This window comes from Moschus berezovskii, chromosome 17 (assembly GCF_049115385.1).
Source record: "Moschus berezovskii isolate FMDL1 chromosome 17, NW_MosBer_1.0, whole genome shotgun sequence".
Taxonomy (NCBI): Eukaryota; Metazoa; Chordata; class Mammalia; order Artiodactyla; family Moschidae; genus Moschus; species Moschus berezovskii.
The window spans coordinates 54,477,610-54,505,331 of NC_142476.1; the positions used below are offsets into that span (position 1 = coordinate 54,477,610).

The following is a 27,722-nucleotide window of genomic DNA, read 5'->3' on the forward strand; positions in this document are numbered from 1 at the left end:
TTTAACTCCTTCTGTGTTTTGGCATTCTACTTATTATAGTGCTCTTTTGCCTAGTGTACCAAAGTCTACCCCCCAATAACTTCTATTCTTTGATTCTAGTCTTGCATACTGAAGCAATATAGAATAAGGATATTCTCTTCAGTATCCCATTTCTTATATTTAAAGATATTGATCATATTTCCTCTACAGCTGTAATTCTTTTTTTTTACAACTGTAATTTTTAATTGAAGGCCCAGACTTATTCATATCTGTCTTCATATGACATGTTTTGCAGATGAACAATCTGTATTGGTCACTTTCTTTTGAACCCAAAATTTATTGATCTCTTTTAAAAAATAAAAGTATTGTTTCTGTTGTGCCCAATATCTAATGTTTTTACCTCTCTTTGGTGGGATCCCCAAGTCACTATAAAAATACACCCTCACACACATACACACACACACACGTACACACAGAGATTTGATTTTTCTTAATTAGGATCTTTACAGGTTTAGAAATTTTCTGTGTGTGCTGTAAGTCTGACATCTAGATTGGTATTGACTTAACCCATGTGGATAACTTAATAATCCTAGAGGCCATAGGTAATTTCTTGAGTCCCAAGTTTACTGAATGTACCTAAAGTTTCCAAAACTTGAGGGGGAAACTGTGTTGTCATGCAAGTAGCATTCAACAAAGGGGATGTTTTTGAATGCTTGGGGATCCTGAAGTCATACTGCAGTAATTGGTTATTTCTGCAGGTGTGCAGGGGACTGTTTGGGGTTATAAGATACAATTTTAAAATGTTTTTCTCTCGCTTTGGGATATTTTATTTTTATATATAGTCTGAAGAGGGTGCTAACAAGCTTTAGATCTAATCAACATCCTTTGAACATACTAGACATCTATCTGAAGTAGAATTCACTATCCTTATCAACTAAACCATTCTTTAAGGCTGTAACCTTTTTCATTCATGGACCTAGTTTTTAATCTGGTGAACATTGGAGACTTTTGTAAAAAGTCTTTTACATTTGTAAAATGCATACAGTTTTTGAGGATTTATGTATTTGGTGAAGCCTAAACATGTGTTTATCCAAGGTCTGCAAGCACATCCTTGAACCCTAGGTTAAGAAGTTCTATTCTAACATAATTATTGTGCAGAGAAGAATATTTCAGTTAAACTCTAAGTTGCAGAAAATAACTGGATAAAATTGCACAGAAAATTTAATAGTTTTTCATAGTGTTTTTCGGTAGGTTTTCTTTGCTTCATTGAATATGGATGATCCTTAACTTGTTTACTTGATGAAGACCCTGAAAACCAAACCTTGAGAAAAGATTATGAAAAAACATTTAAAAAATACCAGGGACTTGTGGTAAAACAGGAACAGCTGTTACGAGGTATGAATACCTAAGCAATGATAATGCAACAGAGTGCTTACTGTACATTTAGTTTATGTTTGTCAGATGAATAAAGCTGATGTCAGAATAATTGAAAATTCTATGAATCTTAATGTGCTACAGAATCTTTAGCATTGATATTAATGTTTTAAATTTCACTCCACTGTCTTTCCACCGAAAGGCCCCATTCAGTTCTTAAATGTATAAATTACATTCTTGAAATTATTTTGATCAGAAAGGGTTTTTTAATCCAATGTGTGACCTTTTCAGTATTAAGAATCTTGTCTCTCAACCCCCCTACCGTGTGTTTCTTATATGGTGACAATTTTGTTGCTTTCCTAGGAAACTGATATAAAACTTTTCAAGATATATCTCTTGAGTAAAAAATAGTCTCCTCTTTCTAGGGTTTGTTGAGAGATTTAACAGTTTAATAATATGATTTCTCAGCCATTGATAAGATGCAAAATCTTATATCATTTGTAAGAAATTACTGCTTTGTAGCTGACTATTGATTTTTCACCCAGCTTTTATTGAGATATAATTGACATACAACAAACATTGTATAAGTTTAAGGTATACAGTGTAATGGTTTGATACAAGTATATATAGCAAAATGTTCACCACGATAAGATTACTTAACAAATTATCTCACATAATTACCATTCTGTTGTTGTTATGATGAGAACAGTTAACATCTACTGTTATAACACCATTCAAGTATACAATACAGTATCTTTACCTGTGGTCACCGTGCTGTATATTAGATCCGAGAACTTATTCATCTTATAATTGAAAGTTTATATTCTTTGAATACCATCTCCCCATTTCTTCCACAATACAGCTTCTGGTAACCATCAATTTACTTGTTTTTGTGAAATCAGAGTTTTTACATTCCACATAAAAGCATATAAGTGAGAATCTACAGTGTTTGTCTTCCTCTGACTTACTTCACTTAGCACAGTGCCCTCAAGATCCATCTTTGTTGACTCAAATAATCAGAATATCATCCCATTTTATTAAAAAATAATATCCTATTCTGTAAGTAATATATTAAGTAACTAACATATGTAAGTAATATATAGTATATATTTCATATATATTATCAGTTTAGTTCAGTCGCTTAATCGTGTCTGACTCTTTGCGACCCCATGGACCGCAGCACGCCAGGCTTCCCTGTCCATCACCAACTCGCTGAGCTTGCTCAGACTCATGTTCATCAAGTCAGTGATGCCATACAGCCATCTCATCCTCTGTCATCCCCTTCTCCTCCTGCCTTCAGTCTTTCCCAGCATCAGGGTATTTTCCAAGGAGTCAGCTCTTTGCATCAGGTGGCCAAAGTGTTGGAGTTTCAGCTTCGGCATCAGTCCTTCCAATGATTATTCAGGACTGATTTCCTTTAGGATTGACTGGTTTAAACGCCTTGCAGTCCAGGAAACTCTCAAAAGTTTTCTCCAACAGCACAGTTCAAAAGCATCAATTCTCTGGTGCTCAGATTTCTTTATGGAATATATACTTTATATAAATGTGTATTTCACATCTACTCTATCCATTCATCTATCTATAGACACTAGAGTCGCTTCCATATTTCAACTGTTATGAATAATGCTGGAGTAAACATGGGAGTGAAAATCTCTCTTTGAGATCATAATTTTATTTCCTTTGGATGTGTACCCAGAAGTAGGATCTCTGGATCATATTGTAGGTCTATTTTTAACTTTTTGATGAACACCATACTGTTTTCCAGAGTGACTGAACCCAATCTATATTCCTTTCAACAGTACGCCAAGCGTTCACTTTTGTCCACATCTTGCCAGCATTTATCTGTTGTCCTTTTGATAATAGCCATTCTGACAGGTATGAGGTGTTATCTCAGTGTAGTATTGATTTCATTTGCTTGATGATTAGTGATGTTGAGCATTTTTCATGTGTCTGTTGGCCATCTGTATGTCTTCTTTGGAAAAATTTCTATTCAGATCCTCTGCCCATTTTTTAATTGAGTTTGGTTTTTTGATGTTTAGCTGTGTGAGTTCTTTATATGTTTTGGATATTAACCTCTTATCAGATATATCATTTGCAAATATATTCTCTCATTCAGTAGGCTGCCTTTTCATTTTGTTAATAGTATCCAATGGTGTGTAAAAGCTTTTTAGTTTGATGTAGTCAAATTTGTTTGTTTTTACTTTTGTTTCCCTTGCCTGAAGAGACATATTCAAAAAATTATTATGAAGGTTGATGTTATAGAGCATCTTGCCTATGTTTTCTTATAGAAGTTTTATGGTTTCAGGTCATATATTTAAGCCATTAATCTATTTTGAATTTATGTATATGGTATGAAAAAGTAGTCTGGTTTGATTGTTTTACATATAGCTGTCTAGTTTTCCTAACACTATTTATTGAAAAAGCCATCTTTAGCACTTGTATATTCTTGCCTTCATTGTCATGGAGTGACAGTTATTCTTGTACTCTCTATTCAGTTCCATTGATCTGTGTGTCCATTTTTTGTACTATACCATACTGTTGTGATTACTGTAACTTTGTAGTATAGTTTGGAATCAGAGAGTGGAATATCTCCAACTTTATTCTTTGTCAAGATTGTTTTGACTGTTTGTGGTCTTTGTGTTTCCATGTGCATATGTGTTTAAAATTGTATTTTATTGTTGGAGTGATCTCTTTATCATTATGTCATGTCCTCCTTTGTTTCCAGTTATAGTCTTTGACTTAAAGTATATTTATCTGATATAAGTATTGCTCCTCACATTTTTCTTTTTGTTAGCATTTTCATGGAATAGCTTTTTCCATCCTTTCACTTTCAGTCAGTTTGTGGCTTTAGATCTGAACTGATTCTCTTGTAGGCAGCATATGTTTAGGTCTTGTTTTTGTATCCAGTCAGCCACTGCATGTCTTGATTGGAGCTTTTAGTCCATTTTCACTTAAAGTAATTATTGATAGGTATGTAAGTGGCTCAGTGGTAAAGAATCCACCTGCCAATGCAAGAGATGCAAGAGAAGTAGGTTCAGTTCCTGGGTCTGGAAGATCCCCTGGAGAAGGAAATGGCAACCCACTCCAGGATTCTTGCCTGGAGAATGCTAAAGACAGAAGAGCCTGGCAGGCTACAGTCTGTAAAGTCACAAAGAGTCAGACACAACTCAGCATCTGAGCATTCACGTACATACTTTTTGCCATTTTTTTGTTTTGACTGGTTTAATTATATTGTGCTTTGATGTAGCTGGGCTTCCCTTATAACTCAGTTGGTAAAGAATCCGCATGCAATGTGGAGGACCTGGGTTCAGTCCCTGGGTTGGGAAGATCCCCTGGAGAAGGGAAAGGCTACCCACTTCCAGTATTCTTGCCTGGAGAATTCCATGGACTGTATAGTCCATGGGGTTGCAGAGTTGGACACGACTGAGTGAGTTTCACTTTCACTTTGATGTAGCTTTCTTCATGTTTCTTATTCTTGGATTTCACTGACCTTATTGGGAATGTGGATTTATATTTTTTATCAAATTTGAAAAATTACCAATTATTATTTATTCAGGGACTCCAATTACAGTTATATTAGGTCACTTGGTTCCATAGTTCACTGATATCTTTACATTTTTGCTGTTGTTGTTTTTCTTTGTGTGTTTAATTTTGGATAGTTTTTAGTTTTGTCTTTTATTTCAGTAATCTTTTCTTCTCCAGTCTCTCAACTACCATTAATTCAATTTAGTATACAAATCTCAGGCATTGCAGTTTTCATTGCTAGACATTTGATTTAACTTCATGTATATCTTCCATGTCTCTACTTAACTTTTAGAACGTTTGAAATACAGTTATATGTCTTTTAATATTCCTGTTCCATCATTCTAACTGTGGTGTCAGTTCTGGGATACTTTCAATTGGATGATTTTTCTTCCCCTTATAGATTGTGTTTTCTTGCTTTTTAAAAAATAGTTAATTAATTAATTTGACTATACTGGGTCTTAGTTGTGATCCACGTGATAGTTGGGGCATTCAGGATCTAGGTCCCTGACCAGGGATTGAATCCATGCCCCCTGGATTGGGACCTCGGAATCTTAGCCATTGGACCACCAGGGAAGTCCCTCCTGCTTTTTTTGAATGGTTAATAATCTTTGATTGGAGGCAGGACTATGTGAAATTTTCATTGTTAGGTGATGAATATTATTTTATTCCTATAAATATTTGTGAGCTTTATTTTAAGGCATAATTAGATTACTTGGAAACAGTTTAATCCTTTTTGATCTTGCTCTTAAGATTTGTTAGTTTGGACATGAGTGGCATTTAGTCTAAAACTAATTATTCCATACTATTGGGACAAGACCCATATGAATATGAAAAATAGGTTTAGGATTCTTAAATTCAGGCTTTCCAGGTGGCAGTAGTGATAAGGAACCCACCTGCCAATGCAGGACATGTAAGAGAGGCTAGTTCAGTCCTTGGGTTGGGAAGATTCCCTGGAGAAGAGCATGACAACCCACTCCAGTATTCTTGCCTGAAGAATCCCATGGACAGAGGAGCCTGGCGGAGTACAATCCATAGGGTTGGAGAGTTGGACATGACTGAAGCAACTTAGCATGTACATCCTTAAATTCAACTTTGGCTAGACTGTTCATTTTTTTAACACAGCAGCTCTTGTGTGTTGAAATTTTACCTTGTTTTCCACATGTATAAAATTAGTTTTCTCTATTTTCCTGTTTTATTATTTTCTAATAGGGAGTTGGTGATGGACAGGGAGGCCTGGCGTGCTGTGATTGATGGGGTCGCAAAGAGTCGGACATGACTGAGCGACTGAACTGAACTGAATATGTACCTTTAGTTGACATTTGATTACCATGAAACTTTTAGCTTGAAAAACGTAGGAATCATTGTCTTATTTTGGTTATTGTGTCTTTCTCAGCATCATAAAAATATTATTATATATAATATGCTTTATTATAGCATATATATATCAGTTAATAATTTTCTAATGAATAGCTAGTTAAAATTTTCAAGATAACATTATCTTCTTAGAACTACATCTTCACTTTAGTAAGTAGAAATGATTTATTACATTGTTGATTCAACGTGCCAGTTATTTAACTCTCATTTATTTTATTTTTCTAGTTGCTCTTTATTTGCTTCTGAATCTTGCTGAGGACACCCGTACAGAATTGAAGATGAGGAACAAGAACATAGTTCACATGCTGGTGAAGGCTCTTGATCGGGACAATTTTGAGCTGCTTATTCTAGTTGTGTCATTTTTGAAGAAACTCAGCATTTTTATGGAGAATAAAAATGACATGGTAACTTACGTTGAAACAGTCCATGTTCACCATTTTCAAGTTAGAGTATTTTGATAAACAGTAAACCCATTATCCCCCGATTAAGATAATTCTGAATAAAAAAATTACAGTAGCGGTAATTCACTTAAGTGGCTTCATTAGGAAATATATTTCATATTAGTTTATAATCCAGATTATTGAAATTTTCTGAATAAAACATATTTCTAATATACAGAATGAATCTTTCCATATTAAACATAATATATAGAAAGTAATTTTAACTTTCATTGTGATTCAGAGTCGTCTGGCCTTATTATTTTCCCCTAAACTCTTTTTTTTTCCTGCATTTCCCGTATTAGTGTGTGACGGTATAGTTTAGCCCAGCCTCCTCCTTATTTATTGTTCCAGTTGGTAGCTGCAGTCTGTTGATTCTGCCTAATGATCCCTTGAGGCTATCCTTTCATTCTGTTCCCAGAGCCATTGTTTTAGTTAATGACCTCTTTATTTGTACCATCTTCATTTTTTGTATCATTACAGTAGGTTCCCATTTGCCATCTTGTATTGATGCATCTTATATTGTATTAATGCTGTAAAGAGCAATATTGCATAGGAACCTGGAATGTTAGGTCCATGAATCAAGGCAAATTGGAAGTGGTCAAACAGGAGATGGCAAGAGTGAACGTCGACATTCTAGGAATCAGTGAACTAAAATGGAATGGGAGAATTTAACTCAGATGACCATTGTATCTACTACTGTGGGCAGGAATCCCTTAGAAGAAATGGAGTAGCCATCATGATCAACAAAAGAGTCCGAAATGCAGTACTTGGATGCAATCTTAAAAACGACAGAATAAATTGTTTGTTTCCAAGGCAAAGCATTCAATATTAGAGTAATCCAAGTCTATGCCCCAACCAGTAATGCTGAAGAAGCCGAAGTTGAACAGTTCTATGAAGACCTACAAGACCTTTTAGAACTAACACCCAAAAAAGATGTCCTTTTCATTATAGGGGACTGGAATGCCAAAGTAAGAAGTCAAGAAACACCTGGAGTAACAGGCAAATTTGGCCTGGGAGCACGAAATGAAGCAGGGCAAAGGCTAATAGAGTTTTGCCAAGAGAACGCACTGGTCATAGCAAACATCCTCTTCCAACAACACAAGAGAAGACTCTACACATGGACATCACCAGATGGTCAACACCGAAATCAGATTGATTATATTCTTTGCAGCCAAAGATGGAGAAGCTCTATACAGTTAGCAAAAACAAGAGCAGGAGCTGACTGTGGCTCAGATCATGAACTCCTTATTGCCAAATTCAGACTTAAATTGAAAGTAGGGAAAACCACTAGACCATTCAGATATGACCTCAATCAAATCCCTTATGATTATACAGTGGAAGTAAGAAATAGATTTAAGGGTCTAGATCTGATAGAGTGCCTGATGAACTCTGGATGGAGCTTCGTGACATTGTACAGGAGACAGGGACCAAGACCATCCCCATGGAAAAGAAATGCAGAGGAGCGAAATGGCTGTCTGAGGAGGCCTTACAAATAGCTGTGAAAAGAAGAGAAGCAAAAAGCAAAGGAGGAAAGGAGAGATATAAGCATCTGAATGCAGAGTTCCAAAGAATAGCAAGGAGAGATAAGAAAGCCTTCCTCAGCGATCAATGCAAAAAAATAGAGGAAAACAACACAATAGGAAAAACAAGAGATCTTTTCAAGAAAATTAAGATATCAAGGGAACATTTCATGCAAAGATGGGCTCGATAAAGGACAGAAATGGTATGGACCTAACAGAAGCAGAAGATATTAACAAGAGGTGGCAAGAATCAGAACTGTACGAAAAAGATTTTCACGACGAAGATAATCACGATGGCGTGATCACTCACCTGGAACCAGACATCTTGGAATGTGAAGTCAAGTGGGCCTTAGAGAGCATCACTACGAACAAAGCTAGTGGAGGTGATGGAATTCCAATTGAGCTATTTCAAATCCTGAAAGATGATGCTGTGAAAGTGCTGCACTCAATATGCCAGCAAATTTGGAAAACTCAGCAATGGCCACAGGACTGGAAAAGGTCAGTCTTCATTCCAATCCCAAAGAAAGGCAATGCCAATGAATGCTCAAACTACCGCACAATTGCACTCATCTCACACGCTAGTAAAGTGATGCTCAAAATTCACCAAGCCAGGCTTCAGCAGTATATGAATCGTGAACTCCCAGATGTTCAGTCAGGTTTTAGGAAAGGCAGAGGCACCAGAGATCAAATTGCCAACATCCGCTGGATCATGGAGAAAGCAAGAGAGTTCCAGAAAACCGTCTATTTCTGCTTCATTGACTATGACAAAGCCTTTGACTGTGTGGATCACAATAAACTGTGGAACATTCTGAAAGAGATGGGAATACCAGACCATCTGACCTGCCTCTTGAGAAACCTGTATGCAGGTCAGGAAGCAACAGTTAGAACTGGACATGGAACAACAGACTGGTTCCAAATAGGAAAAGGAGTACATCAAGGTTGTATATTGTCACCCTGCTTATTTAACTTATATGCAGAGTACATCATGAGGAACGCTGGGCTGGAAGAAGCACAAGCTGGAATCAAGATTGCCGGGAGAAATATCAATAACCTCAGATATGCAGATGACGCCACCCTTATGGCAGAAAGTGAAAAGGAACTCAAAGGCCTCTTGATGAAAGTGAAAGAGAAGAGTGAAAAGGTTGGCTTGAAGCTCAACATTCAGAAAACAAAGATCATGGCATCTGGTCCCATCACTTCATGGGAAATAGATGGGGAAACAGTGGAAACAGTGTCAGACTTTATTTTTTTGGGCTCCAAAATCACGGTAGATGCTGATGCAGCCATGAAATTAAAAGACGCTTACTCCTTGGAAGGAAAGTTATGACCAGCCTAGATAGCATATTAAAAAGCAGAGACATTACTTTGCCAACCAAGGTCCGTCTAGTCAAGGCTATGGTTTTTCCCATGGTCATGTATGGATGTGAGAGTTGGACTGTGAAGAAAGCTGATTGCCGAAGAATTGATGCTTTTGAACTGTGGTGCTGGAGAAGACTCTTGAGAGTCCCTTGGACTGCAAGGAAATCCAACCAGTCCATTCTAAAGGAGATCAATCCTGGGTGTTCATTGGAAGGACTTATGCTAAAGATGAAACTCCAATACTTTGGCCACCTCATGCGACGAGTTGACTCACTGGAAAAGACTCTGATGCTAGGAGGGATTGTGGGTAGGAGGAGACGGGGACGACAGAGAAAGATGGCTGGATGGCATCACCGACTCGATGGACATGAGTTTGAGTGAACTCCGGGAGTTGGTGATGGACAGGGAGGCCTGGTGTGCCATTGTTCATGGGGTCGCAAAGAGTCGGACATGACTAAGCTACTGAACTGAACTGAACTGAATTGTATTGATGCAATTATTTTTGATAAATGGTACAAATTGATCATATATTATTTCTCCAGCTTAAAAGTATATGTAATACAGAAAGGTGTAAAGATGGAATAGGGAATTCTCTGGTGGTCCAGTGCTTTTCCACTGCAAGGGTGCAGTTCGATCCCTGGTTGGGAAACCTAAGATCCCACATGCCACACAGCACAAGAAAAAAGTAAATAAAGACAGAATAAAAGTTATTGGTTTTTTTCCATGTCATTACAGTCTTTGTAAGAACAATGTTATGTTAAAGAGATCATGCAATAACCATACCTTGCCTTCAGATGCTGAAGTTGCTTATACTTTTAACTATTATAAATAAGACTTCAGTGGATACATTTGTACATGCATTTTTGTCTGTATTGTTTGTTTTCTTAGGATAGATTTCTAGGAGTGAAACTATTGGGTCATTGGCTTTAACTTGTTTGGAAACTTTTAGAACTATATGCTATTACAAGTCATTAGGTGACTGTGTTATTATCAGTATAAATGGATTCTCCTTCAGATAGTCTAAATATATAGTATTTCTGCCTGTTTTTTTTTTCCTTCTTTTAAAATCTAATGAGCTAGGAAATAACTTATGCTTATTGAATGACATGGTGTGCTCTTTGAACACCTGAGACTGATTAATTAGGTTTATTAAATGCCTTGAATTCTGATACTTGAAATACATGAAGTTTTATTTTACCCAAAAATATTTAGTATGCATCATTTTCATCATTAGTTTTGATGATTATTGAAGATCACTGTGTCTGATACTGTTTTAGGATTGAATTTACTTAAATTAATCTAAAACATGTTTGTTGTTTTCATTGATTTTATATTCTAGAAGAATATGACATGGTGATATATTTATATACTCCTGAGTATAGTTAGAGTGAGGCTAAGTATTTGTTTCCCCTTGCTGTAAGTTGAAATATATTCTTCCATTTATGTGTTTGAAATAAGTTTACCTTTGACAAGTGTGCACAATTCAAATTGATTTGCCACAAGTATGTATCTACTGTGCATTGCTTATATTTGTATTTAGATAATACTCCGGAGAAGGCAATGGCACCCCACTCCAGTACTCTTGCCTGGAAAATCCCATGGATGGAGGAGCCTGGTGGGCTACGTCCATGGGGTTGCTAAGAGTCGGACACGACTGAGAGATTTCACTTTCACTTTTCACTTTCCTGCGTTGGAGAAGGAAATGGCAACCCACTCCAGTGTGCTTGGAGAATCCCAGGGACAGGGAAGCCTGGTGGGCTGCCGTCTATGGGGTTGCACAGAGTCGGACAAACTGAAGTGACTTAGCAGCAGCAGCAGATAGTACTCTTCTTCTTATGTATTTATTCCATCAAAAGATGATCTCAGAAACATAATAAAAAATTATTTTCTGGTAAAATCATAGTTTCAGAAGACACAATATAAATTATCTTATCAAATGTCACAAATTATTGGGGAGGAAAAACAGGATCAGAAAAGGTAATTCATCCAAAGTCATAAGAAGTTTGATTGGCAGGAATTTTAGTGTATATGATGTGCATTTCGTGTTTCATTGTGGAAAGAATTCATTTTTCCTAAGGGTATTATATAGAATCAGGATTCTTAGAGCTCAACTAGACCTAATATCTCTGTCTATATTTGTAGATTAACTCCTAATTATACAGATGAAGTAGTAGAGAGTTCAGTTCAGTTCAGTCGCTATGTCGTGTCCGACTCTTTGCGACCCCATGAATCACAGCACGCCAGGCCTCCCTGTCCATCACCAACTCCCGGAGTTCACTCAAACTCATGTCCATCGAGTCGGTGATGCCATCCAGCCATCTCATTCTCTGTCGTCCCCTTCTCCTCCTGCCCCCAATCCCTCCTAGCATCAGAGTCTTTTTCCAGTGAGTCAACTCGTCGCATGAGGTGGCCAAAGTATTGGAGTTTCATCTTTAGCATCAGTCCTTCCAATGAACACCCAGGATTGATCTCCTTTAGAATGGACTGGCTGGATCTCCTTGCAGTCCAAGGGACTCTCAAGAGTCTTCTCCAACACCACAGTTCAAAAGCATCGATTCTTCGGCGATCAGCTCTCTTCACAGTCCAACTCTCACATCCATACATGACCACGGGAAAAACCACAGCCTTGACTAGACGGACCTTGGTTGGCAAAGTAATGTCTCTGCTTTTTAATATGCTATCTAGGTTGGTCATAACTTTCCTTCCAAGGAGTAAGCGTCTTTTAATTTCATGGCTGCAATCAGCATCTGCAGTGATTTTGGAGCCCAAAAAAATAAAGTCTGACACTGTTTCCACTGTTTCCCCATCTATTTCCCATGAAGTGATGGGACCAGATGCCATGATCTTTGTTTTCTGAATGTTGAGCTTCAAGCCAACCTTTTCACTCTCCTCTTTCACTTTCATCAAGAGGCCTTTGAGTTCCTCTTCACTTTCTGCCATAAGGGTGGCGTCATCTGCATATCTGAGGTTATTGATATTTTCCCAGCAATCTTGATCCAGCTTATGCTTCTTCCAGCCCAGCATTCCTCATGATGTACTCTGCTTATAAGTTAAATAAGCAGGGTGATAATATCTGGAATGGGTGAATTTAACTCAGTAGAGAGAGGTTAAATAATTGGCTCAAGGAAACATCTCCAGGATTTGGCTTCCTACTCTTCCTCTCTGCCTCCAAGACAAAATTCATTTTATGTTGCTTTTTAAAATAACATGTTTAGCAAGATGAAATGTAAGCAATTTTTAAATGTTGGCTTTCAGAAACACTGAAAAATATTTACTTAAATGCTGAAATAAATTTGCTCATAAGTGTTTGATAAGCTGTCACTTTGCATAGAACTTTTAATAAAAGTACTAATTAAATTTCATCTTAGAGGCATCAAATTGAGAGGGCATTATTGAGATAAAATTACTAAATTTAGCTTTGGGGATTGGACTTTATCAATCAAAAACATGATTAGAATGTGTTTAGTTTGCATAGAAAACCTTTCAATTAATGATTTAAATTGAGTTTTCATTTTTAATATAAATACAATATACTTAAAAGGGACTAAGTCATTCTAGAATTTGAATTTAAGAACAGCATTGTGTCTAGTGTTTAACTATATGCTTGTGCTACCTGGCATGTTTTACATTTCATTCTGTGCAATGGAAATACTAATTAATTTTTTTAAAAAAGCTCTCCAACTTGCTTTATTAAGTTTGCTATAACAACCAGTGTGTACTGTGGCTTTTTTGAAAGAAAAATATTACTTAGTATAATTAGTAACAGATGAAGCCTGTGGTAATTTTGTTTAAAAAGAACGGAGGGGAGGGATAACTGATCTGTTTGTGACGTTGTATTATTTATTTAAATAAAGGGTTCATTTTACTGTTGAAATGAACTAATATTGACCTTGTTTTTTGGGATTATGTATTTTATAGGAAATTTAGTTTGCATAAAAAATCTTTCAGTTAATGATTTAAATTGAGTTTTAATTTTTTAGTATAAATACAATATGCTTAAAAGGGACTAAGTCATTCTAGAATATGAATTTAAGAACAGAGGATATTTTTCCTTGGGTTGCATATCTTCTTATTAATTTTTGAGCCTTGTTTTTGTATTTTGAATATAAGTCTTTTTATCAGTTATGTTTTACAAGAATTTACTCCCTTTTATGGTTCATGTTTTTAGTTTCCCGTGAGGAGCAAAGGTTTTAATTGTTATGAAATCCAGTATAAAAAGACTTCAATGGATTATGTTTTGGTGTTGTATCTAAGAAATCTTTGCTTAACTTAAGGTCGTGGAGATTTTCTTCAAAAAGTTTTGTAGAGTTTGTGGTGATGGTGTTGTTGCTTTTGTTTTAGTCTATAATCCATGCATTTTTAGTTAATTTTACATATGGTGCTTACGTATGATTGATTAATTTTACATATTAAGTTAATTTTACATATATATCAATATCCATGTCTTGAATATGGATTTCTATTTGCCCTTGCACCATTTGTTGAAGAGACTGTCCTTTCTCCACTAAATTGCCTTTGTACTTTATTGGAATGCCTTTGTACTGTTGTTGAAAATCATTTGCCCTATATAAGTGTGATTTTATTTTTAGACTCTTTTCTGTTCCATTAATCTGTTTCTATGCTTTTGCTGATGCATGTTTGTCTTGATTACTGTAGCTTTTGTAATAAGTCTTAAAATCAGGTAGAGTGAGGCCTCAAAAGTTGTTGCTGTTTTTCAGAATTGTTCTGGCTACTTCAAATTCTTTATCTTTCCGTATATATTTAGAATCAAGTAGTCTATTTTGTTAAAGAAAACAAAATATCTTGGAATCTTGATTGAGATTAAATTGACTATTGGCAGGATACAGTGTGTTAACCGTATTGAAGTTCCCAGTCCATGAACATGGTATAACTCTCCATTTTTTAGGTCTTTCTTGATTTCTTTCATGATTTTGTAGTTTCAAGCATACATATTTTGTACATATTTTATTAGATCTATACCTAAGTGTTTTACCATTGTAATGATAGTTGTTAAAAAGGAAAGTATCACTTTCCTGCTGTTGAATGATAGAATATAGATATATAATTTGTATATTGACCTTCTTATGTCTTGGGACATTGCTAAATTCATTTTTTTACTTGTGGCTTTTTGACCTGCTCATTTCTGGGTTTCTTATTCTGGTATTAACTATGTCAAGTCTACTAATGAGCCCTTTGAAGATTTCCTTCATCTGTGTTTTAAAATGTCATTTTTTCTGTGAGATACTCTGTCCATTCACTTGTGATTTTCATCTTTCCAGTAGGGTCTTTAACATATTAATCATAGTTATTTTAAATTCTCTGTCTAGTAATTATACAAGTCATATTTGAATCTGGTTTTGTTGATGGCCTTATCTTATCAATGGGTTATTTTCTTGCTCTTTCATGTATCATAATTTTTTTGTTGAAAGCTGGATACTAGGTGTACATTAGTAGAGAGATAAATTATATTTATGTATGGAAAAGGTCATACCTTTTTTAGGTTTTTAATGTTGGGACTTAAGTCATTTTTGTCAGGAGTTTAACTGTTTGGTTACCCTCCAGGCACCATCAGCCTCAAATTCATCTAGTATTATTTTGTCTTTGGTGGAATATTGATTGCCAGAGGATTTTTCTCAGGTGTTCATGTTCCACCCTCTACTTCAGGCTTTTGCAGTATGCCTGTACCTCAAAGAGAATTTTTCTCCTCATTTTAACTCTCCTCCGGTAATATACTGCTGTTGTTTGTCACTTGGCTCCATTAATTTGTGCCAGGGGCGGGGAGGGGGAGAGAAGAAACTTATTCCATTGTTCGAATTTAGTTTCAGGCTAGCTTTAGGCTTGTCCTGTGTCCATGATTTTCAGCAGTGGGGCTTCCTAAGTCATACTGTCACCTTCTTTCCTCAGGAATTTTTTTCTGTTTGCTTCCCTTTGCTGCAGTGGGTCTTTACCAGTGCTTCAGATGTGACAGGATTTGCCATACTTCCCTGAAGCTTAAGACTTTTGTTTTTTAGGGGAAATAGGAGAAAAAAGATCTGAACAAGATTTTGTGCCTTTTCCCTATTAACAGTAATGCCCCTTTCTTAGGCCCATGCCTCTGTGTGGAAGTTTTCTACCATCTTCTGTCCTATCCCTAGTATTTCTTGTGACCCTCTGATAAGGTCCTTGGAAAAGAGTTTGCAAGTGGTTGCAAACTCCCTGAGCATCTATAGCTTCAGAATTCTGTAGTCTCAGGCTGTTTCACATTTGACATTTAGCTAAGCTGTTTGTTTTGTTCAGTGTTCCTACTGAATTCTGTGGTAGCCCTCTTTCTCTTCAGTGCTCTGCTCCATATAAACCAGTGCTCATTACCCTTATCTCCTTGGATATGCCTGTTTTCCTTATATTTCAGACCTTTCAATTGATTTCCCTGCAGCCTCAGCTCTGATGCTGTCTTGTGTTTTAAGTTGTGATTTTGTATTTGGGTTTTTCTTACAGTTAAGAGTAAAAACCACATGTCTCCTCAGTTAAGAAACGTTTGTTGAATGAATAAATAAACTGGAAAATGAAGTTATTCACTGTAATCATAGAAGCTAGTAATAGAATTACAGTTCTGTATAACATGACAAATACTTGTCACTGGCGTAAGTGGGAATTATTGTGTGACATTAATGACTGAATCCCACAGCCTGCTTGGAAGATTAAGCTGGGTAAAAGGGAGAACCAAAGTTAGAGAGTCTTTGGAGACGGACTTGTACTTCTTCATGCTGAGCTCTAGGATATGACTGCAGTATGTCCATGGAATATAGATACACGTCTGAAGGAAAAATTGTTGGATTGTCAATTTACCATTAAAAATAATTGTTTACTCCTTGGCATAGAATGAAAGGAAAAAATTATCTTGAGGCCTCTGTTATTAATGTGATTTTTATGTGGTCATTGAAAATTTACACCAGAGATATGGGAAGGATTGTATAAATAGATGCTTTCAGTTTAGTTCAGTTGCCCAGTCATGTCCGACTCTTTGTGACCTCATGGACTGCAGCACGCCAGGCCTCCCTGTCCATCACCAACTCCTGGAGTTTACTCAAACTCATGTCCATTGAGTCGGTGATGCCATCCAACCATCTCATCCTCTGTTGTCCCCTTCTCCTCCTGCCCCCAATCCCTCCAGCATCAGAGTCTTTTCAAATGAGTCAGCTCTTTGCATCAGGTGGCCAAAGTATTGGAGCCTGGTGGGCTGCAGTCCATGGGGTCATAAAGAGTAGGAGACAACTCAGCACACAGATTCACAGATCATCATTGTCTTTGTTATTGCTGTTTAGCTGCAAAGTCCTGTCCAACTATTTTGCGACCCCAGGGACTGTAACCCCACTAGGGTCCTCTGTCCATCAGATTTACCAGGCAAGAATACAGAGTGGGTTGCTGTTTCCTTCTCTGGGGGATCTGCCTAACCCAGGGATCGAATTCACATCTCCTGCTTGGCAGTCAGATTCTTTACTACAGAGCTACCAGGGAAACCCTATCAATGTATTTACCAGAGAGCAAATTATTACACATTGTTTAACCCTTTGTTTCAAATTTAGTCTTTTCTAGGTAGTTTGTAGTTCCTTCCATATTGTTTCTAGAGTACTTTCACATTCCACATTTATTACATTGCATTTTAATTATTTCATTTTTCTTCTCTGTTTTTAGACTGGAATTCTTAAAAGCCAAGATAGAATCTTGTTTAATCTAGGACAGGTTCTGGCACTTAGTAGGTAGAGTTTATAATGTGCTTTCAAGAACCCAAAGTAATTTCTCTTCCATTGATCCTATGAAATAAGAGAAGGAAGGGATGAACTGGAAATATGTATTTTCTCCTCAAGAGTTTGGTTTCAGAGAAGTTTACAGATTAAAATGAGAGTAATAAACACATATTACTTACACATATTCATGAGGGTGAAAACAATGAAAAGAGAATTCTATGTAATCTTTTTTGTCTTACTGTGTAATAGAGACTGACTGCATTTTTATTATTATTTTCTATAGGTGGAAATGGATATTGTTGAAAAACTGGTAAAAATGATACCTTGTGAGCATGAAGACCTGCTAAATATCACCCTCCGACTTCTACTAAACCTGTCCTTTGACACAGGACTGAGGAATAAGATGGTACAAGTTGGACTGCTTCCCAAGCTCACTGCACTCTTAGGTATGCTTTTTAAAAATTGATAGTGTTGCTTGGAATTTCCAACCTCACTGGAAACTCTAAGTCTGTCTGAAAAAGTCTGCTGAAAAAATTGTTATGTATATGTTCTTTGATTAGATACTTAATAAGAAGAATGAATGAAAAATGACCTGTGCTAGGATTTCCATGGTGGTATAGAATGAAATGAAATAGAAACTTTTAGCTGTTTGACTTTATTTACCCCTGTGAAAGTGAAGCCAAGGTGAAAATATACTGCCATGGGAGCAAGAAGGAAAAATTACCCTCTCTTCGGCATTTTTTAAAGTAGATAGATACTCTTAGAGTTGTTATTTTTTGCCATACCTTTAAAATACTCATTACCAGTATACAAGCCTTTGTGGAGCCTTTTTGTCATTAAGTAGAAAAGGTCATTTTTATGTAGTGTTAGTCAGAAAGTATTATATTAGAGGATTCCATTTATACATTATTTTCTTTTAGCTTTTAGAAAGATACATATATAGCAAAGGTGGATTCAAGAGTTAATCTTTTGTGTTCAGACATAATGCTTCTCACACATAATGCTTCTTAGCAGAGTGTTAAAAAAACCCTTTTTGGTCTATTAAGTGTCTGTCTTTATAGGCACCTGCTCCTCTCCAGCGTATGCTTTATACCTTGTCTATACTGATTCCCTTGCTGCTGCTGCTGCTGCTGCTGCTGCTAAGTCACTTCAGTCGTGTCTTACTCTGTGCGACCCCATAGACAGCAGCCCACCAGGCTCCCCTGTCCCTGGGATTCTCCAGGCAAGAATACTGGAATGGGTTGCCATTTCCTTCTCCAATGCATGAAAGTGAAAAGTGAAAGTGAAGTTGCTCAGTCGTGTCCGACTCTTCGCGACCCCATGGACTGCAGCCTACCAGGCTCCCCCATCCTTGGGATTTTCTAGGGAAGAGTACTGGAGTGGGGTGCTATTGCCTTCTCCACTGATCCCCTTACCATCCTCTCAAAAGTTCTTTTATGTCTAAGTGCCTGTCCACCTGCCTTTTTCCTCCACCTGGAATGCCACTGCCTTTCTTAACTAGAAAGCAAATTTTTACTCAGCTTTTATAACTGTTTCTTTGTTTAGCACTGCAGTTCCGTTTGTTTGTAGCTTTCTCCATATATTCAAATATTTTAAGTAGTGGAATAGTTGGAATGATTTAAAATTAAGTTTATTCTTAATTGTCTAAAATCTGTGAATTTACTTTCTCATTGACTTCATCATTATTTTTTTTACAACACTGGAAGTAAAATTTATTGAATGTTTACTTTGCCAGCTGTTTTGCTTTGTGCTTTATACATTATTTTGTGGACTCCTCATCTGAGATCTTTACCCATGATTACAGTGGATAAAAGACAAAGCCCAAATTCAAACTCAAGTATATCTGCTGCCAAAGTTGGATTTATTATCTACTATAATAAGCTACTGTGTATAATTATATTAAGTCAACTATGATTAAGTAGATAGGGAGCATTATAATTTAAAATTTCAGTTCTCTTAAGTCCCTTTGAAAAAGAAGTTTTAAGGAAATTTATTTCTTTCCTTTTCTCAGAAAAGGAAAACTTTTAGCCTGTTAGTCAAAGAACATTTGATCCATTGGCCATTCCACAAATATTGCACAGAGCTTTGGTTATGCATTTTAGAAGAAACTCTATTGGGGAGCACTTTCAAAAACTGCTTATGGGGAACCAAAGCAATACAACCATTTAGTGAGGAAACAGGAAAACTTTAAAAGTAAAATGAGTGGGACTCGAATTTAATTCATACGATCCTGTTTTATCATAAATACAGCAGAATTATGTATCAAATATCGGGTTAGATTCTTAATGTATGAAGATGAATAAAAGTCCTTGTCCTGAGATAATTCATAGTCTGTTTGGCTTGTTCAGTATCCAGTCCACTTACTTCTAGGAAACAAATCATTTAAATGAGATTTTTGGGAAGTTACTCATAGGATTCTCATTTCATATTTTATTAACAAGTAATAAATTTTGGCATATATAAGATATTCAATACAAAAAATATTTCTTTAATCTCTCCTGGAGCTCATTTCTGGAGTCAGGATGTCTTACTAGAATTGTTACTCTTTATACATTTTAAGAATGTTACGTTGGGCAGGTTACCCAAACTCTGATTTGGTTTCCTCATCACTAAAATGAAGATAATAATTACAACCAATTTTAACTTACTTTGAAGATTAAATGAGCTATTCCATGCAAGGTGCTTAGAATGGTACCTGACACATAGTATTTTCTTAATAAATATTAGCTATAATCATTTTATTACCAACATCATCATTGTTATCATTTAATATAAAGTGGACATTCTATAAGTGTTGCTGACTTACCTTTCTGTAAGAACAAATTTCCTTCTTACAGATATTAAATCACTGTTAACAAACAGGGTAGATTATTTTTACTTCCCTGTGATATTCGTGTTTATTCAGTTTAAGTCATTAAAATGTTGCTAATCTACTAGGGCAGAGCATAATGCTAAAAACACTGTAGAAAATATTTTTCAATCTATAGACATTTTGAAATTTCAAAGAAAGAATGTGTCCATATTGTTACTTCATTACAAAGTGCCATTTGAGACAGATGTTGATAGATTTATCTCTTTAACAAAATGATATTTACAAAGGAGGGAAGAATAGTGGCTGTAGAAAGAATTTCAGATAAAATGGTCAATATTACCTAAGGCACAGATGGTGCCAGGTAAATATGAGGAACAATAACTCAGAATATAGTGGGAGATAAGTTTGAGAAAACGGGTTCATATACATTTATGTGGTAGTATGAAGCTTAAAGCTGTGCTGAGAGTTATACTTAATATAGTTGATGATAATAATCATTACAGAATTTTGAGATAATTGGGTCATAATCAGAGTATTGCCCTAGGGAAAATAATCTGGCCTCATTCTGTTGGATACACAAAAACTAGAGTCTAAAGATGAGAACAGCAGCAGCAGCAAAGATGAGAACAATAGCATGTTGTGGTAGCAGGACAAGTCAGTTCAGTTCAGTTCAGTCAGTCGCTCAGTCGTGACCGACTCTTTGCGACCCCATGAATCACAGCACACCAGGCCTCCCTGCCCATTACCAACTCCCGGAGTTCACTCAAACTCATGTCCATTGAGTCGGTGATGCCATCCAGCCATCTCATTCTCTGTCGTCCCCTTCTCCTCCTGCCCCCAATCCTTCCCAGCATCAGAGTCTTTTCCAGTGAGTCAACTCATCTCATGACAAGTAAAGAAAGCCTCAATGAGGGAAGAGGTGATATTGTCAGGTTTGAGGCAGAAGGAAATGGTAAAGAGACATAGTGTCATCGTTCATCATTCAGTCACTCAGTTGCGTCCTACTCTTTGAAACCCCCATGGACTGCAGCACACCAGGCTTCCCTATCCTTCACCATCTCCTTGAGTTTGCTCACTCATGTCCATTGAGTCAGTGGTGCCATCCAACCATCTCATCCTCTGTCGTCCCCTTCTCCTGCCTTCGATCTTTTCCAGCATCAGGTCTTTTCTAATGAATTGGCTTTTCACAACAGGTGGCCAAAGTATTGGAACTTCAGCATCAGTTCAGTTTAGTTCAGTCGCTCAGTCGTGTCCGACTCTTTGCGACCCCATGAATCACAGCACGCCAGGCCTCCCTGACCATCACCAACTCCCAGAGTTCACTCAAACTCATGTCCATCGAGTCGGTGATGCCATCCAGCCATCTCATACTCTGTCATCCCCTTCTCCTCCTGCCCCCAATCCCTCCCAGCATCAGAGTCTTTTCCAGTGAGTCAGCTCTTCACATGAGGTGGCCAAAATATTGGAGTTTCAGCTTTAGCATCAGTCCTTTCAGTGAACACCCAGGATTGATCTCCTTTAGAATGGACTGGTTGGATCTCCTTGCAGTCCAGGGGACTCTCAAGAGTCTTCTCCAGCACCACAGTTCAAAAGCATCAATTCTTCGGTGCTCAGCTTTCTTCACAGTCCAACTCTCACATCCATACATGACCACTGGAAAAACCATAGCCTTGACTAGACGGCCCTTTGTTGGCAAAGTAATGTCTCTGCTTTTTAATATGCTATCTAGGTTGGTCATAACTTTCCTTCCAAGGAGTAAGCATCTTTTAATTTCATGGCTGCAGTCAGCATCCACAGTGATTTTGGAGCCCTTAACAAAGTAATATCTCTGTTTCTTAATATGCTGTATGGGTTTGTCATACTTTTTCTTCCAAGGAGCAAGCATTTTATAATTTCATGACTGCAGTAACCATCTGCAGTGATTTTGGAGCCTGAGAAAAACTCTGTCACTGTTTCCATTGTTTCCCCAAATATTTGCCATGAAGTTTTGGGACCCGATGCCGAGATCTTAGTTTTTTGAATGTTGAGTTTGAAACCAGCTTTTTCAATATGTAGAGTACATCCTATGAAATGCCAGGTGGATGAAGCACAAGCTGGAATCAAGACTACCAAGAGAAATATTACAACAACCTCAGATGTGCAGATGACACTACCCTCAAGGCAGAAAACGAAGGTGATGAGGTAAAAGAGAGTGAAAAAAGTGCCTTAAAACTCATCATTCAAAAAACAAAGATCTTGGCATCCAATCCCATCATTTCATGGCAAATAAATGGGGAAACAGTGATAGACTTTATTTTCTTTAGCTCCAGAATCATAGCAGATGGTGACTGCAGCACGAAATTAAAAGACGCTTGCTTTTTGAAAGAAAGCTATGACAAGTCTAGATAGCGGATTAAAAAACAGAAACATTACTTTCCCAACAAAGGTCCATATAGTCAAAGCTATGGTTTTCCCAGTAGTCACGTATGGATGGGAGAGTTGGACCTTAAAAAAGCCTGAATGCTGAAGAATTGATGCTTTTGAGCTGTGGTGTTGGAGAAGACCCTTGAGGGTCCCTTGGACTACAAGGAGATCAAACCAGTCAATCCTAAATGAAGTCAACCCTGAATATTCATTAGAAGGACTGATGCTGAAGCTGAAGTTCCAATACTTTGGCCACCTGATGCAAAGAGCCAACTCATTAGAAAAGACCCTGATGCTTGGAAAGATTGAAGGCAGAAGGAGAAGGGGATGACAGACGACGAGATTATTGGATGGCATCACTGACTCAATGGACATGAGTTTGAGCAAGCTCCAGGAGATGGTGAAGGACAGGGAAGCCTGCCATGAGGCAGTCCATGGGCTCTCAAAGAGTCAGACATGACTGAGCAGCTGAACAATAACAACTCTGCATAGAAGTTAAATAAGCAGGGTGACAATATACAACCTTGATGTACTCCTTTTCCTATTTGGAACCAGTCCGTTGTTCCATGTCCAGTTTTAACTGTTGCTTCCTGACCTGCATACAGGTTTCTCAGGAGGCAGGTAAGGTGGTCTGGTATTCCTGTCTCTTATTTTCCACAGTTTGTTGTGATCCACATAGTCGAAGGCATTAGCGTAGTCAATGAAACAGAAGTAGATGTTTTTCTGTAATTCTCTTGCTTTTTCTATGATCCAACGGATATTGGCAATTTGATCTCTGCTTCCTCTGCCTTTTCTAAATCCAACTTGTACCTCTGGAAGTCCTTTGTTCACATACTGTTGAAGCCTGGCTTGAAGGATTTTGAGCTTTACCTTGCTAGTATGTGAAATGAGTGCAGTTGTGTGGTAGTTGGAACATGCTTTGGCATTACCCTTCTTTGGGATTGGAATGAAAGCTGACCTTTTCCAGTTCTGTGTCCACTGCTCAGTTTTCCAAATTTGCTGGCATATTGAGTGCAGCACTTTAACAGCATCATATTTTAGGATTTGAAATAGCTTAGACATATCATAGGTAAACTTAATGTGACATGGCTCCTGTTTGGATATGAATAATGATAAACTATTCATAAACACTCAGTGAGTTAGAATATTACTGCTAGGAACAGAAATAGAGAAGTATAAAAGAAGTAATTTGAGGGCATCAGTGATAGATTTAATTTCAGACATGTTAAAGATATCTTCGACAAAGATGTTTGATAAGCAGATAGAAAAAGGTCTAGCGTTCAGGAGAGTTACGAGATTAAAAAAGAAAGACTTGTCCATTAGATGAATAAAACTGAAAAAAGGACACCACCAAATGAGATATAATAGTCAGAGAAATATGATTATTTTCAACAAATACATAAAAAACATGTTAAGTTTAGGCTGTTACTGAGAAGCTGTGAAGTTCTTGGAATCATCATGAAGTAGAAAAATGAAGAAAATGAATAGGAAGAGCATCTGAAAATTTTTTACTTCCTTTCACTCATTCTTTCAAAGTGTTGCTTCATTATTTTCTTTGAAATATTGTTAATTCCTAGGGCATCAGATTTTGCTAACTAGAGAGAGTGAAGCGCTAGTATTATTCTAACCTTACATTATATAGCTAGAAGTTGATGGTCTTAAAAGTTTCCCCCTCTGTTTTTGGCTGATCTGTAAAAACTGATAGAAAGCAAAATAATTCTGTTGAGATGTTTACAGTTACCTTGCCTTAGTAACTTCTTGGCTTATCTTTCTGGGTAAGTAGAAGATGATGGCTAAAAAGCATTCCTCATAAAAATATACACAAAATTTTTCCTGTAGAATAAGTTGAAAAATAATATGAAAATTTATTGTGATTTGAATAATTATTAAAACAAAGAGGAAGTTGGTTACAGCTTGGCTCTTTTGCCATGTGAAGAACCAATATTTATTTATAAACTCATGAAAACTTTTCATCTATCTGAGAACTACTAAATAGACTCTAAAATCATTCCTATTTAGTCGTATTGTCTTTTTTTCCTTTTTTCTCTTTCATTGCTAACAAGTCTTTAAATTTGAGTATAAGCAGTTTCTTTTCTTTTTCTCAAATGTTCATGTTTTTTGCTTGATAACTTTCTTTAGTTCCTCCTTTGCATTCCACTTACATGCCATAGAAGCAATGGCAATCATGTGTAGTAAAGAAAGAGAATATCTTCTGATGTTCCAGAATCAAGGAAAGGGAGAAAATGTACATATTAAAGAGAAATTAAAATATACTAGAGAACAATGCCTTCCAACTTATAGTCTATGAAATGCTTCAAAATATCTACAGGTGTTCAGGATACCAAACAACTGTTTCACATGCTTTTTATTTAATTATTTAATGTCTCTGTTATTTTCAGTTCTTTTTCATTTAAATTAGAGGCTAAATAAGCTTATATAGTTGAGCCTATGGGGAAAAAATGTTCCAAATTCCAAGTAACTGATTCAATATGACTTTTTTTAATAGAACCATTTTGTAAATTTTAGAATTGTTTGTATTTTATTAAGTCCCCAAAATGGCCCTTTTATCCATCACTTCCCAGAAAAACAGCCCATTTATTAAATGTATTAGTCAGGAGGACAAGATTATGATCATTAATGAACAACTTTAAGCTCTCAGTAGCTTGAAATAGAAAAAAGTTTTATTTTTTGCTCATGTTTATATCCACTATAAGGAAGCTGAAAGTGGTAGTCCATGTTAGTTAACATCAGTCAAGGACCCAAATTGACAGAGCCTCCAGGTCACCATGGTACCAGAGAAGGGAGAACAGAGAAAATGGAAAATTGCAAACTTAAAGGCTTCCATTTTGAGGTAAAGATGTCATTTTTGTTCACATTTCCATTGATAAAGCAAATCACATAGCCATCTAGAACTTTAAGGGGGTGGGCAAATGCTTGAAAGGATTAGAACTGGAGCAGTGGTGAGCAAGTAGCCTAATGATCCTGAAAGACACTTTTAAATTTTCCTGAATTTTAGCTGGGTTTCCAGGATTACCAGAATCTCTTGAAAGTACATCCTGTGACATTATTGCAAATATTACCATATATAGCATACCTAGCAACTACAGTAGCACAAAGCACATAGAATAAAAGCTAAAATTCTGGAGCCAGACTATATGACTTTGAGTGTTAGTTTCATCAGTTACTAGCTATGTGATATTGTACAAATCATTTAACACATATGTCAGTTTTCTCATCTCCAGTATGTAGGTAATAATGGTACATATTAATAGGGTAGGTTAAATGATATAGTATGGTGAATATTAGCAATATTATATGTGAAATTACTGTAAGTACATAGAACACAAATAATTGATATCCAGAAGTGGGTCTTTATTGATGTTTGTTTTTCAGGCTTATACCATTAAGAGTATGTAATCCTTTTGTATTGAAAAATTGATTACATCATTCTTTTCTTAAATATTTCCTTAAACTTACTTTAATACATAAATGTAATTTAAACTTTTATTGAGAAGCAGTATAATGTAGTGGTTAAAACCATGGGCTTTGGAGCCAGAGTGCCTGGGCTCAAGTGCTGTATAAGTATTCCCTTCTGTTTTTGTTATCATTGACTAAAATTTGTAATTCTGAAGATAATTTATTATACAAGGCTGTAAATATTAACAGCTCAAGTATTCCCCCTTGCTAAATGACCCCTGAATGCCTTGTATTCTTAATTTTTATATACAGTGTTTTCTGTTTTCCTCTCTCGTCCTTGGTTGTCAGTCCTCATTTCTTCTGTACCAACAGCAATTCCATGGCAGCAATTTTCCTTTCCTCTGATGATATATTTCTAATCTCCTTTGGTCTTGAAAACCAACAACTAAACTTACTTGAAATTTATATTTTGTTAAAACTGAATTTCAAATGAGTGCCCAAATGGTTCTAGTAACATTTATTGCATGGACTTTGTAACATTTCTTTTGACTGTAAAGAACCTATTCTGCTTGATTGTGCTCTTTGCTGTGTTCAAAGAAATTATATGCAGTGTAGACAGAATGATTTCCTGATGAGTGATTTAATAAAATGGTCATTTTTACTTTTGTTAATGTATATGTTATATTGTGAAAGATTAAATCATTAACTCCTAATACAATAAAATAAACTTCTCAATTGAGTTTTCAAGATTTTTGGCCACTACTACTATATATAAATAGAAGTTGGCATTATAGAGAGCACATATTTTAAAGGCATAAGAAATAATTCATCTAGAGCAGTGCCTTTCAAATATCTTTTATCCCAGACTATGGTATCATACTTTACATTGCAACCCAGTATTCACATATGCATGTATGTATATATGTGTGTAAATTAATATACATTATGTTTTGCAATAAATATTACACATTTTGTTTAATATGTAATTTTTAAATATTCATGAAGCAGTATTTACCATTTCTATGTGTAATGCGGTATATTTTCTATTTTTTATTCTTTTTAAATTCTGCTTATGATTTAATCATTGATTTTTTGTCCTCTGATTGATTTGATGTTCAGTTAGACAGCTGAACTAGGGAAAGTGATTAGACTTCTTTCCCTTCAAATCTTCAGAAATTTCAGTCTCTCTTGGATTTTTAATGTGTTAATTAAAAGTCAACACATTAGTAGATAATCTACATTATTCTAGGTTACTCCATGGCTGGCGCTTAAAATGATTCCATGGAACTGGAATTTTTTTGGAAAGAGGAAAAAAACCTTCTGTAAATCAAGTATCTGAAGAACTTAAGTTACATTTTCTTCACTGTAGTTATCAAGAAGGAATTAAAGGGCATTTAGTATATAATATAATATGACTGGTCAGTTTGCTTTCTTCATTAGAAATAAATTCTTTATTCGGTATATGTTCAAGTTGACAAATGACTGAATTTAACATTATATATAGAAATTACTTTTTTAAAGAGGCAAAATGCAAAAGCACTTTTGTAAAGCTACACATCTGGTAGAACTTTTCTAAAGTGATTTTTAAAGGATGCTCTTTCAACTGGAAATGCTACAAGATTTTAAGTAGGCTTATTTATTATTATTTGGGGACCCCATAACTGAAAAATCTTCGTATACTTAATAATGTATTATTTTAACTAGAGAATAATGAATCATGAATCTTTCAGGCTCTAATAAAGCTGTGCTATATGAACATTTAATCCCTTTCCTTTGGATCCTGAAACATTTAACT

The 27,722-nt window shown here is 36.1% G+C and overlaps 1 protein-coding gene across 1 annotated transcript in view; it reads left to right on the forward strand.

Annotated features, from left to right (window-relative positions):
- KIFAP3 (kinesin associated protein 3) overlaps window positions 1-27,722 on the forward strand; it is a 151,629-nt gene that overhangs the window by 39,791 nt on the left and 84,116 nt on the right. The window contains exons 8-10 of the mRNA XM_088845481.1: window positions 1,276-1,374; window positions 6,478-6,656; window positions 17,579-17,741. Of these exons, the coding sequence (XP_088701607.1) occupies window positions 1,276-1,374; window positions 6,478-6,656; window positions 17,579-17,741 (441 nt within the window). The remainder of the gene's footprint in view (window positions 1-1,275; window positions 1,375-6,477; window positions 6,657-17,578; window positions 17,742-27,722) is intronic.